General features: G+C 42.2%; 1 protein-coding gene and 1 long non-coding RNA gene across 4 annotated transcripts in view; one reads left to right on the top strand and one right to left on the bottom strand.

The window, feature by feature from the left end:
- The window catches only part of TSHZ2 (teashirt zinc finger homeobox 2), a 330403-nt gene extending 319809 nt beyond the window's left edge, over nt 1-10594 (bottom strand). The window contains exon 1 of one of the 3 annotated variants that reach the window (XM_053394282.1): nt 10004-10594. In XM_053394282.1, coding sequence (XP_053250257.1) covers nt 10004-10043 — 40 coding nt within the window. In that variant the 5' untranslated portion in view covers nt 10044-10594. The remainder of the gene's footprint in view (nt 1-10003) is intronic. The other 2 variants (XM_053394280.1, XM_053394279.1) reach the window with 2 other exon arrangements.
- LOC128416473 (uncharacterized) lies at nt 9074-13329 on the top strand. Its single transcript, XR_008331221.1, has 2 exons — nt 9074-9361; nt 11652-13329. It is a non-coding gene; the product is annotated as an uncharacterized LOC128416473 (long non-coding RNA).
- Nucleotides 13330-14147: the final 818 nt, after the last annotated feature.

Genomic DNA, 14147 nt, shown 5'->3' with positions numbered 1-14147 from the left:
TAAGATCAGCTACATCTTGATTTGATGTTTAAAGGAGAGAAAACAAGAGTTGGGAGGTTGTTTTAAAAATTAACTATTATGGTAAGCCAAAATACAAATCTTTTAGGAAAACTGGGCTTTTCCTCGTATACATACAGAAAACCAGGCACAACAGGTTTTTCAATTAAAGTAGTCTTCTGAGAGTGATAGAGGAGGAACCAAAAGCTTCTTAAAACCCTTATTGCTTCACATATTTGCCACCTGGGGCTATGGATCTGTTCTTCCCCAGTAAAAAAAAAAGTTTCTGTCGCTGCTGTTGTTCTTTTTCTGACATGCCCAATTTTAATGGTTATTCAAGATGGATCACGCTATTTTCACACGTTCGATGGCTCTGCTTTTCCATAACCATTTAAGGTAGAGAAGATGGTGCCTATCACACTCCCCTTTGCATCATGAACAACTTTAATGAGGTAGGGTATCATTAGATGATAGCAGTTTTATGCTGAATGCAAGGAGGAGAATATAGGCACTTACCCAGCAAAGAGCAAGATAGAGAAATAATAGATACAATATGCAGAGATGAAAGAGCAAAGACGGCATCTCATTTACATTAATACAATAAAAATGCAGCACTAATGCGGCAACTTTTCCCTCGGAATTTTCTCTCTCTCCCCCAATAAAGTTGAACAATATTATGTTTATTATCACAAAGAGCTTAAAAGGAAGAGAATGCATTTGCCACAAACGCATAAGCATTACAGCACAGCTCCTGGCTATTAATATGTTTGAATTTAATTGCTCCTAATAGAAAATTTCATCAAAATGAACTTCGTAGCAGCACCTGAAAACGGGTGATGGAATCAATTGGAACTGAACATCTGCACTTGGCGAACAGCAGCCAAAGCAGAGCAAACCGATGGAAGCAGCTTGCTTTTTGCCTTCCCTACAATTTATACCACCAGCACAAGCATGCTAAGTTTTTTGTTATGTTGGGACTTAATGTTCCCCCCCCCCCACACACACACGATAAGTTGGGGGCTCTTTTGTTCTTTAACAAAACAACTGTCTCAAGTGGCCCAGAGCATATAAAGATTTATTCCGTCTTCTGCAATTTGGAAAACTAAATCTTCCTATCAGCAAGATTGCGAGGGTCACGTTTCTCTATAGCCTCTCGATGGGTTGCTTAAAACAATGCATGTGTGGGCAGGACTGAGAATGGAGACCCACATAAATGCACATTTATTTAAATTTTGGGATCAATTTTTAACAAAATGACTGTTTCAAACAGTTTTGAGCATTTAAAAATTCTCTCTCTCTCTCTAGCAGTTTGGAAGACTAACACCTCATATCAACAAAACTCTCAGTGCCTTGTTTTTCTATAACCTTTTTATTTGCGCCTGGGTATGGATGTGGAGGAATGTACGTGTGGGAACTGAGTGCATGGAGATGCACATATGCACATTTATTTACATTTAGATATTCCTAAAGGAGATTCGGTTTCGCCTTGGCCAGATTTCTTGGAGACCATTAAACAGTATTACTGCAGGCCATAGATCATAAACAATGTATTTCCCTCCCCCGCCCCCTGCTCCAAAGCTTATTACTTTTTTTGTAGATAATGTTAGGCCTTTTTCTTCCTGATGGTAAAACTGTGCTTCTTCAGAAATAAAGAACACCTCCCCTTTTCTATTCTAAACCTTTAGCTCCTGATTCTAGTATTTTCAACTATTTTTAAATCCCTCTCTTAAAAAAAATAAGTGACTATCAACAACAGTTGCCAAAGGGAATGTGTAAATCTAATGGGGAACCGTGCTCGTCTGTGACCCATTTCCCCAAGAAATCTTACAAAGACACCATTCCCTAGTTGCTTTTCAGCATGAAGGTATGCCTAGCTCACAATAGGCTGCATTAAGCATCCGGTTTAAAAAATGGCTTTAAAAGAGGCAAAATAGCAAGCGCCTTGCATCAGAGGTTATCCTAGTAAGGAGGAACCTAAATGACACTTTGAGCATATGTCATGTATTGTGGGGCGAATCTGATGTTCATAGTATTCACAGGTCTTCTGGCTTTGTAAACTCCTGCTGCAATCCCAGGTCCCCTGTTCATTTTAAGGGACATTTTAAAGGCCGTACTGTATTTTGCCCCACTAAACACACAAACACACACACACACACACATTTAATTTCCAGTTTGTTACAAAGAGAATGTAGAAAGCACTTCAGAGCACCATTTGTAATTGACAGGAAACACAATAGCAATAATAATGCCATTGATTTGGAAACACTGTTATAGGACTATAAAGTGACTACAGTAAAGAAAACCAGACCTCTCCAAAGACTCCGCAGGGAAGTTCTACAGGAAGGCTAAGGGCAAAAAATAACTCATGCCATAACCTTAACAATATCCTTTTATTTTTCAGATTAAGAGCCTAATCTCACTGTACTTTCAGTGCCAGGCCTTGGAACGAAACTAACAGTGCACTCCTCTGCAAATCTACTCAGAAGTAAAACCCATTAAGTTCTATGGAGTTTACGCCCAGTGGATGCAGGACTGCTGCCTAAAGCAGCAATCTTTGCACACAGCCTTGCTCAGGCATAAACCCTCACTGAATTCAGCAGCAGTCACTTCAGAGTAAGCATTTGTAGAAACGGGATGCAGTCCATAAGAATACGGTCTGTTGGGTTGGACCACCAATCCCACAAAATTCTTTCTTTCTTTCTTTCTTTCTTTCTTTCTTTCTTTCTTTCTTTCTGTCTCTCTCTCTCTCTCTCTCTCTCACACACACACACACACACACACAATGCAAAAATCAATCATTCCAATTTGTTGAATGAATGAAACTAAAATCTTCTGCTGTGAATCAAACATGTTTCCAGCTGGCTCAAGTTATCAGGCTCCCTAAACCATCCTGCTGCTTGTGCGAGCATGTTCTGGAAGTAAAAACTTTACAAATGTCTTTAATTTCAGAAAGAAAGATGCCTTAATAAAATTAACAAAGGGGTATTTTCATAGCCAGGCTTTATGAAAAGAAACTTCGTGTGCTGCGCTGCCTACACAACGCTCCCCTGTCTGCAATACAATCCGAAAGAGTCTAAATGAAGACTATATTCTGCATTGGCAACCAATGTCTCAGCCACTAAAATAACCAGATTAGATTCCTGCCACAAATTAACATTTTTTTATGGTTAGCATTTGAACTCTTAAAGTCTGCACAACAGCTTAATGCAATTTCTATTCTATGTCTGTCTGATACTGAACATCAGCACTTCATCGACTGAAGTTGAATATTTCTGCGGCCACACCTGAAAGAAAACCAGACACCGTATTTTTCCAAAAATAAAATCAAGAAAGATTATGTCTTGGACAAAAAAAAAAATCAGGGAAAGGAGAAAATGTTTTCAAGTTTGCACTGAATTTTTTTTTTTAAAGTTATGGGGGTCCACCCACACATAATATCTAAGCAGTTTTGAAAAACTGAAAATTTATTAGAGGATAATGAATATCACATTCTGGTTGGAAGCCTTTACTGGACAGAGTGCCAGCTCCTGGATTTTTTTTCTGGGCAGGAAGGAAAGTTTGGACAAGATGCTCTCCCCACCTTCGATGAGTCTCTCTCTTTATCGCAGCAGATCCAGCGGATGCTTTTCTGTGGGCTGCCTGCTAGAATGGAGAGCTCTTGGCAGATGCCCAAACATGGCAACTCCTGACCTGGGCCCTGAGCGTCACTTGCAAAAAACCAAACATACACACATGCCCTGGTTTGGAATATATATTTTTGGAGCTGTGTTTTCACCGGGGTGTGAAGCAGAGAGGTAAGACCACTAGACGTCTCTCCCAGCGAACTAGTAAATGTTTTATCTGAATGGGGGTTGGACAAAGCTATGGAGGGGGGGAGCAAAGACTTCTGTGAGATCCTAATAAGTTTTTGTGCGCTACCAACCACTTCATGTGTATGGGATGTAACTGGGAACTGCTAAATATGTGATATGATGAAATTCAGATTGGAGGTTGTCGAGGAAGTCTTTTAGCAATGTAAATACACCAGGGAACAAGAAGAAAAAATTCTTCTTTTATTTTGTGTGTTTTTATTGTTGTTAAGTTTTTATGTTGTGTCAAATGTACTGTTTTTCTTTTGTGTTTTTGTCTGTGTGTTATAAGAGAAAACCAGTACATTTTTTGGAAACCTCCCCCCCCCCATGTATGGGATGTTATTCTGAGGCACAGGAGAACTCAGGGCAACATTTCCTGTATGTAAGGCCCAACAGCAAGACTGTTGTTTTTAGTGCAACAGACTAGATAATGGGAAAATAAATGCTTGAGCTTAGGTTAGACCAGCTGCCTGGGCACCAATATTTCCAAAAGGCCCACTGCCCATTCTCATTCAGTATCATGGAAGAGCATAGAAAGTCAGAAACATCATGAGAAATTTATGAGTTTGTTTTGCTTCCAGGTTAGGGAGGACCACTAGAAGCACCCTTCATCAAAGGTCCCCAAAATCCCTGGATCAAAAAAGGAAATGGTTAACGTATTCTTTACCACATGTGGGCATTTGAGATTTAAGGAGGAAGCACAAAGCAAAGAAATAAGGTGTCCTACAAGGAAAGTGTAGGCTGCCTACAGGTGAGGACCGGGATGAAATTCCTGATCATTTATGAAGCTCTTCCAGCAGCCTGGGCAAGCTATTTTCTCAGCCTAACCTTCACCCAGTTACATTGAAAATAAGGAAGGTAAAAACTGCAATGCTCCTTATGCACAATGAAACGTGCCATAGAAATTGGGAGGAAACTCTAAATTGCAGCCAGCTATTAAGAGAAGTGAGTTGTCCATTTCGACAACAAAAATAGCAATCCAAATACCATATTCTTATGAGCTGATATGGTGGTCCGTTCTGATTCACAAAATGAAATGGATATATAAAGGGCAGTGGAAATCGTGTCCCAAGTAATAATCTATCCAGATGGCAAATTGGTTGCATGTTAGAGCATTGTGCTGCCAAGTGGCCAGGAGACTTCCACCCCATGTCAGTTAAAGCTGTGTGGTGCAATTGTTGCCACCCATCTCACACATTTCAGGTGTGGTGCCACGAGCCCAATCCACAACCAGAAATGGATTGGTGCATTTGCCTGATCCCCAAATGCAATCCAGATTGAGGCCATCCCAAGACACTTTGGGCACTGGAGACAGATGCCAAGATGGCCTTGGTCTCCACCAAGGAAGAAAGGGATCAGGGAAGATCTACATGAGGAAGAAGGGAGGGAAGAAAGAAAGTTTGACACTGGGATCTGCTGGTAGACCCTGCTGCCTGAGGTGCTCACCTCACCTTGCCTCTTGGGCCAGCCAGCCCATTTGATGGTATCAAATGGGTGGGTGGGCTTTGAGCCAAGAATGGGGCCATTTTATTCCGCTTAAGAAGTTAAATATCTCTCCTCCTTTTTGAAACCAAATTGCTTTCATGAAATCCGTCTGTGTTGTGATATAAGGATATGAACTTGAAGAGTTTTGAAGCAAGAGTCTTTTTGGTGTCTTTGATGTGTACTTCTTCTCCCGGGGCAGAATACAAGGAAGACAATGCATTTTTATTTTATAGTACAATTCAGGCCTATTTTGCTTGGTACCCAGTATTATTGTCTTTCTGATAATGAGGCGAGTAGTAACATTGCATAAATGCAAAGCCTTTGATCATGATTATATGCATAACACACATCTCTTACTATGCCATATATGAGACCAAAGACCTTGCTAGTCTAACCCAGAAGAAGGTGGATTGCTACGTCTGAAACGGTTGTTCGCTATTTAAATAACTGGTACTATTAAGGTGCAAATTGCAACTTTTAAGTAATGATTGCTAATAGTCTTATGTTTACTGCCACACAAGGACTTTCATGAAAACAAAATCTGCATTATTCATTTCTAGCTCTGGTAAACAAAGTAAATGCAGCTGGTTGCTCCCTGTGTTGTACTTTTGAGCTTTTTGCTTCTTAAACAGGCAACCTATCAGGGCCCAGCAGAGACAGGAAAGAGAACCAAAAGGGGAGAAAAAGAAAAGTGCTAAGTCCAGATTTTACATTCCCCAGCAATACGCAGCAAATTCACAATTTGTAATATAAAATATGAACATCTTGACAAGCTGTAGGAGGAGAGGAGGGCTTAATCCTGTGCAATTGGGTATGAAAGCTATTTCCGATATAGAGAAATAAAAATGGAATTAACATATCAATTCAGTCTTAGTCCTAGCTTTTCCTCTCCCCTCAATTGTGTTGGGTCATGCAATGGCTGCTCCCCAGAGACAGCTGCATTTTTTATAATTCAGAAACAACATTCTCGGCCTAATGCTCATCTTTCTCACCACGATGTAATCCCATTGGCTACAGGAGAATTCCTCCCGTCTCTCAACCAGGGGAGAAGAAGGGAATCGGACCGACAGTCTGCAAAGCACCTTGGGCTCTTTAGGGATGCAAGATAACAATGCACATGTAATATATCATTACAAATAAATGTATGATGTAATGTCAGCCACTGACCTAAAAATATTCAAACATCTGCTCAAAGAATTATGCAGACAATAGTTGGGGAAGCGGGGGGAGAACAGTGCTGTTGAGAAATGAGTCAAGGGGAACATATGTGTTTGACATCGCTGTTTTCCTGACTCAAAGTACGATTTAAACAACAAAAAAAGAGTTAAGGACAAAATATGCCATCATCAAGCCCAAATAGCCCCTACTTATTCACTTACACCACCAGCTTCATTGCAGCATTCTGTAACATACAATATAAGGATCTCGGGGCTTAACATTAATTATAGGGGGGGTGGAAATTGCCATGTAGGTAGATTTTCATCAAGCAGCGGGACATCCCTGCTGATTCACTTGCTTGTTCTCTCTAACCTTTACGTCGTTCATTAATCAAATGAGAAACCTGCTTTCAAAGTCAGTGCTGGGACACAATTATTTACAGTTGTGCATAGGATATAATTTCAAGCAATGGCCAAAGCAGCTATGTGCAGGATCCTAATACCTTAATACCTTCCTTCCCCTTAGAGACCAGCTACCTAAAAAGTTGCAAACTTTTCCCGAAGCATAATCCAATGTCATAATCCAATGTCCCTCCTTGAGCATGCAGATTATTTGTTTGTTTGTTTTAAAGAATGACAAAGCTTGCATTTAAAAGAAGGCGAAAGAGAATACTTGTTGTGCCAAACATCTGGATAATCAATTGCTTCCTCCACACCTTCCTCATTCTGCCTAAGGCCATATTGTAGCTCCTGGACCTCTAAGACCTCCTTCAATTTATGAAACAGAATCTGTATACTAGAGCAAGGGAAATTAAAACAAACGTAACAATGTTGCATGGTGTTTTAAAGACACCGTGTAAACTCAGGACTTGCTCTGAAACAGTAGAAACTTGCTCTCTATTTGCTATGTTAAATGTAACCTTAAAGAACCAGCCCCCTCATAACTTGAAACAAATATTAAACAGGGGGCAGTAACTTCTGAAAGCCAAGCACATAATTTCACAACATAATTATGGGATATCATGGGCCCAAGTTATTCAAACTGTCACCCAGCAGTTTGAAAACCTCTACAAAAAAAAAATGTTCCAAAGTTCTTTTCAGGGGAGTGGCATCTTGGCTGAGGACCAAGGATGATACCAGTGTAATTAACAAGGAGGCTGTTATCATGCATAAGATGCCTATTGTATGATATTATTTCCAGGTGGCACACAAACCTACCTTTTCCGGCATCCCTAACCTCTTAAATTCCAGCACACTTCAGGAAGAAGGAGTGTTCAAAAGTCCGACGAAAAGGAAAATCAAGGAATGTGTACATGGCGGATCAGGGCTGCCAGCACCCACAATGGCAACAGAAAGGCTTTCAAGAGACGTTGGAGTCTTAGTTTATAAAGAAGCAGAATCGTAGCACATAGGGCCTGTATTCATATGGAAAATCTAAACTTGTACCACTAACAAGGAAATATTGGTTTCTTTATTTCTGGCAAATGAGTGCAGCGATAACCATGTGGCAATACTGTTACTGCTGTCCTAAACGTCTCTCAGCAGAGTGAAAAATAACCCCCATATAAGACTCTCCAAAGAATTGTCTCAATTATGCCTTTTGATTGTAGTCACCTAAACCCCTTTTGTATGAAATAATCGTAACTAACCTTTGGATTGCAATTATAATTTCTAATTTATAGACATATACTAGGGAGAATGTGGGAGGGCCGATTGCCGAAGCTTGAACTGGGTCAAGTTTGTAAAAGTTTGTCAAACCCATTCTCCCCTCCGAGATTAATTTTCACATTTGAATAGTCCTCAAGCAGTACTGCGCAAGATTTACTCAAATGCCTATCCTGAAACTTTCCCACATTTCAAAGCTATATTATTCAGTGTCTAATGGAAATGCAAAGTGTTATCTGATGATCTCCTGGCAGAGGGGGGGGGGTTTGGAGAGGGTTTTTTTAAAAAACACAACAACACAGCAACAACTTAGCTTCACTGTACAGCTCTAATCTAAGTGAACACAAAGAAGAAGAAGACAAATCCCACCCACATTAAAGCCAAACAAGATAATAATTGTGAATGTCTGGCTAAGAGATTCTAGAGGGCAAGACTTGCGTCACTGGCACTCAGGTTACCATAGTGAGTGATATATTGATATGTATCAAGAATGAATAGATCAAAGGCAGCAAGATGACAGGTGATCAATCAAATGTCAAATCAAAGTTGGCAATCATCTGGAAACCTGATTTTTTCAGTGGGTGGGTCTGGTGGCAGAAAAAATGAACTTCCCAGCTGCGCTACCCAGAAACAAAAATCCTAGCAAACTATTCTGTCTCTGTCTCTCTCCATTAACCAACCTTACATTAAAATACATGCACACACCTAAAATCCACGTTAGCATTGTGCAGGCCTCTCTACTCCCCCGTTCCTTACTGGGCTCAACTTTTCCTAGCCTCTCTTTCCTCCCCATTTGCAACCGAAGCAGAACACCGTCCCAAAAAGTTGCAAACTGCTGGAGCCGCCGGGAAAGCCCTAAAAAACCCAAAAAAACCCGGAGCATCTGACACCCCCCCCCCCCCATCATGCAGGCTAGAAACAGTTTCATTTCAACTTGAATAGCAGCGTGCAAGCGAAAGGAGTCCGAAAGATTAATTTGATTGGAATCTAAGGGGCTGCCTCCTTAACCGTCAGAACGTTCGTTTTATTTCCTGTTGCAGTTTCTCCCCCCCCCCCCGCACGCTTTATTTCGCCACTGATGATCAAAGGCTTGAACTTCAACCAGCGGGTTCATCAACAGAGACAGACAGCACCCCCCGCCCCCGCCGCCGCTATTTCAGAGGGAGAAAGAGAAAGAACTGAACGAGGAACGACGCTATGGAAATGGTGATGATGATGATGATTATTATTATTATTATTATTATTATTATTATTATTTTAAAAAAGCAAAACATTACTCCTCTAGAGGCATGCAAACTGCAGTACAAAATAATATATATATATTAAAAACCCAAGAGCTCCTCGTTGCAAACTCCATAGCAGGGATGCAACGCGAAGATGATCAAAGGGGATTTGAGGGGGTTGGGGAGGGGAGAGAGGAGGGGAAGAGAGGTGAGAAACCATGTGGAAGAAAGTTGGGGGGAAAAGTTTAAGAGGGAGACGGGACCCGAGCAGCGTCGGGACGAAGCGGAAAAGCGGTCATCTCCCCCCCTCCGCACCTCCCCATCCGCCCTGAAAAAATAAATAAAAATAAGCACCGGTTGGTGCGAAAAACTAGTCGGCTTCCAGAGAGGCTGATTCAATAGCGTCCAAGTTGCAAAGGATGGGGGGGGGAGGGAGGAGAGAGAGAAACAGAAAGGGAAAGGTTGAAATAAAAATGATGGAGTTTTTTTCTTCCCCTTTTTAAAAAATTGCAAAGACAGAATCTCTCCAAGCGCGTCCCTACAATAAACTGTGGGGGAGGAGGGGAGGGCTTAAAGGTCTTCGGGAGACGCCGAGAGGGCTGCGGCGAGTGGGTTGGTTCCTTACCTGCTGCCCGTTTGGGTGCCTGCTGTTTCCTCCTTGGCATCGCTGTACTTTCTCCAATCTCACTTCTCTTTCCAGATCCGAGGAGCCTTGGAAGCTCGCGGGGCTTGTTTTCTGTCTCTCTCTCTCTCTCTCTTTCTGTGTGTGTGCGTGTGTCTGTGTTTTTTTTTCCTCTCCCTTCCCCTCCCTCCCTCTCTCTCTCTCTCTCTCTCCCTCTCTCTTCCTTTCCTCCCCTCCGCGCTTTGCCTCCTCAGCGACCCACCGCCGGCAGCACTAAGCACCCGTCTCTCTTCTTTGGCACTTCTCTGACGAGATCAACCTGTTCGGATTCTGATTCTTAGGATTTAATTTTAAAAAGGAAAGGGAAACCGGGATGGGGTGGGGGTGGGGAGCGGCTGCTTTTCTATCTCTCTCTCTTTTTTGGTCTTGTTTGAACTGTTGCAAGACTTGCTTTGATGCAAACATCCAGGAACATCAAATGCAAAAAAGAAAAAAAAAAGGTGCCGGGATTTATTTTATTTTTGTTTTTTGAAAAGTGATCAATAAATAGCAAAATATAGATATGCAAAATATTTTTTTTAAAGCAGCTCAGGCGGTTGTTTCCCCCCCTATTTCCTCTCTTTCCCTCTCACCCCCCTCTTTCTCTCTTATTTCTCTCCCCCCCCCCCCCCTTTCCTCGTCGCCTCCTTCGCGTAGATCTATATGGCGGATTGGTGAGTGTTGGCTGAGAAAACTGCAGGTTTGTTGCTGTCAGATGCCAGGTTGTGAGTGATATGGAAGAGGACAGAGAAGCTTTGGATGGGAGGAAATCTGGTGTTCACACACATCCACACACATCCACACGCACAACCACACACATCCACACACGCACATCCACACACACACACAGAGGCACAAGCACAGGCAGGGCGAGGCGATGCCAGCGAACATCGATCCACTGAGCAAACTGTACATTAACAAACTCCTCCTCCGCGACCTGATGACAGGATGAAATTTACTCCGAGCAGACAGAAGGCAGTCAGTTTATTAAAGAGACAGGGCTTTGCTGATCACAGGCACTTCGGCGGGAGGGGGACGGAAGGAGCGAAAGAGACCACCTTATTCAAGCAATCGCTCCTCCTCCAGTGCCAACCTGTTTGTGTACTCAACTCACCTCTCTCCTCACCCTCACCCCCATAATATGATCCTCTCCTGGCTAGCCCCCCTTTCCCATCACTGCAGGAAACTGGACCAAATTGTGACAACCTCCCCCATCCCAATCAGGGCACTGGAAGATCTATTCCATGCAGGATCCAGCCTTGACAAGCAGCTGATCAGGTGAAGTGGACAGTGCATCTGAGCATGTTCAGAGTGCCTCACCCTTGCCAAGGATTGCCTGAGATATCTATACCCCTGCTCTCAGATACACCATCCTGAATATTAGAAAGGGTTTAAAAACAAAAAAAACACACACCCTTCTATCTGATTCCCTTTCTTTCACACACACACTTGGGAGGATGGTACATGATAAAGTTCTCTCTTTCCCACACTTTTGAAAATAGATTGCTGACAAGTTCTCACCATCAGAGAAAGACACCCAGGAGGTGTTGGGTTGCCTCTGGAACAAACTGTATGAAGTTTCCTTTATTTCCTTTTCCTCTGTTTTGCCCAGGTGTTCGGCGGCGATAGCCAGATGAAGGCTGTAGCTGCTTGCAGCTGGTAGGCAATGAGAGAAAACCCCTCGAAGTGGAGGAGGCTATGGAGAGGTGAGTGGGAGGAGGAGGAGAAGGAGGAAGAAAGAAAGAGGGTGAAACAAGGGCAACACGATCCTTTAGGCTTTCCCTCCAAGAGCTTTGGCATAGGAAGGAGAAGAAACAAAATGCGTGGACGCCACAACGTGCATTTGGACAAGTGTACACATCTGGTGGGAGCCTCCTGCCCGTCACAGCTTTCTGCTCTGCATACACCAAATCTCAGTGCACACGTGTTTGTCCGGCACATGATATGGCATACATGCAGCTTAGCCACCTGGAAGTGATAACCGTGAAGGAAATCATCTTGTGTGAAGTGGCCCGAAGGAGGAAGTAACATTACAGTCCCACTTATCGGAGAGTGATCCAGATATATTGGAAACATCTGGAGGAGCGGCAGTTTTGGATGTGATTGTACATTCAGCTGCATTAATGGAGAACAGAAGAGGATGGAGGGAAAAAAGCAAAAAGCAGTGAGGTGTCTGAGGTAGCTGGGAGAGGCCGTTTGGTGGAGTGGATCAAACAAGGCTGGTCTTAGATCAGTGAAGAATCGCGGCTGTCTCGTGCCACCATCAGCCATTGATTCACCAGAATCTCCACATCAGCTTCTCTGTACAATGAGATGGGGTCATTATCTTTTGGTGTGCAATCGATTTAAATATCCACAAATGTGCAATAGTTATTCAGTGGTCCAGGACCAAGTGCTAAAGCTTTTGTGCATCATACCACTTTCAGCAGCACAGTTGTTTTCTGGGAGTAATCCCCCCCCCCATAAATAACAGTCAAAGATGCATCTAACAAGAGCTATAGACAAAAGAAAGCCTTACCAATTCTCTGCCAAAGAATCCAGTCTCCGTTTATGTTGCTGGAGCTCTTGACATTTTTTCTCAAGACAATGCTTCTTTTGCATGATACTCTGTTTTCCCCTGTCTTCAGTCCACAGTTATTTTGTCAGTGGGAATGTGAGATTCTACCACCCCAAACTAGAACCTCCATTGCAATTATGAGCAGGATGTCGAATGTAGTTGTCAAACTGAGTTCATGGGGATTCCTTTGGACAAAAGCTTTGACGAGAAATCTTGTTTCTTTCCGGTGCCATTTGGGTGAGCTTTGGATCTTGTATTTTATTTTTCATTATTTAAAGCAAAGATTTCATCTCACCTTTTATCAAGATTTTTTTTTAAAAAAACAAATAAATAAATTGCAAATGTTATTGATTAAAAAACCCAATTATGAAACATAAAATGTTGCTTTCTAGGACGGATGCATCTACAGATGTTAGGTCTTGTATGCAGTCACCCACATGGCATCAAAACAGACTTGGAAAACCTGTTACATTACAGATTAAGCTCACATTCACAAGGTATACTTCAGTATAAAGCATTAATTTCTCCCTAGAAATTATCAAGGGGGCATAGACATTATCAAGGGGTTAAACAATGTTTTAAAAATCAAGACAAGTCTCATGATAAAAGAAGCAGGGCGTGTAAAATGAAGACAAGCAAATGTTCCATTAGAATATTCTCTTGGGAGCCACCCAGAATGGCTGGGAAAACCCAGCCAGATGGGCGGGGTATAAATAAATTATTATTATTATTATTATTATTATTATTATTATTATTATTATTATTACAGCCTTTGCCAACTGTCTAGATGATTTGAACTACAATGCCCATCAGCTTCAGCCAGCACAACCATATGCAAAGGCTATTGAAATAATGGGATAATAAAATTATAGTCATTGGACCCCCGCCCCCCCCCCCCAATAAAGCAGGTGAGCATCCATGGAGAAAACTTTCCACAGCTGAGGTGCCATCACCAAAAAGGCCCTGATTCTCCCATCACTTTCTCTTTGGAAGCAGAGGCAACTGGTGTGGGCCCTGCCAAACTGATCATTCAGCAGTGTAGGTTGGCATCCGTCTGTCTTGAGAGACAATGGAGGAGTCTGGCAGTGTGATGCAGCATTAAAAAAGCTAATTCAATTGAAGGCTACATCTACAGGAGCTTATAAGATGGTCCCTCATTTTTCGGCTTTGGTCAGACTTTACATTGAGGAGTGTGTGTTCAGTTCTGGGCACCACCATTTAAGGATATTAAAATACTATAACATGTCCAGGAGGCAGGTGATAAAGATGGAAGAGATTGAAGGATTAGGGTACCATTAGTTGGGGTGGGGGGAGGAAAGGCTGTTTGAAGCACTTGTCACATAAGATAATGGAGCAAATTTCTGTCACTCTTGATGAAACGATGGGTTCAAATTAGACGGAAGGAGATTTTGACCAAACACCAGAAATAACTTCCTGATGGTATGAGGTGCTTGACAGTAGGACAATCACTTTGAGGCTTTAAAGCTGAGGCTTTCTAGCCCTCCTATCAAAGATGCCATAGAGGAAGGATTCCCACATGAACAGGAGATT

Source organism: Podarcis raffonei, chromosome 6 (assembly GCF_027172205.1).
Source record: "Podarcis raffonei isolate rPodRaf1 chromosome 6, rPodRaf1.pri, whole genome shotgun sequence".
NCBI classification, from domain to species: Eukaryota; Metazoa; Chordata; class Lepidosauria; order Squamata; family Lacertidae; genus Podarcis; species Podarcis raffonei.
Note: the sequence above shows the minus strand (reverse complement) of the source record. Positions and strands in the feature narration are given on the sequence as shown.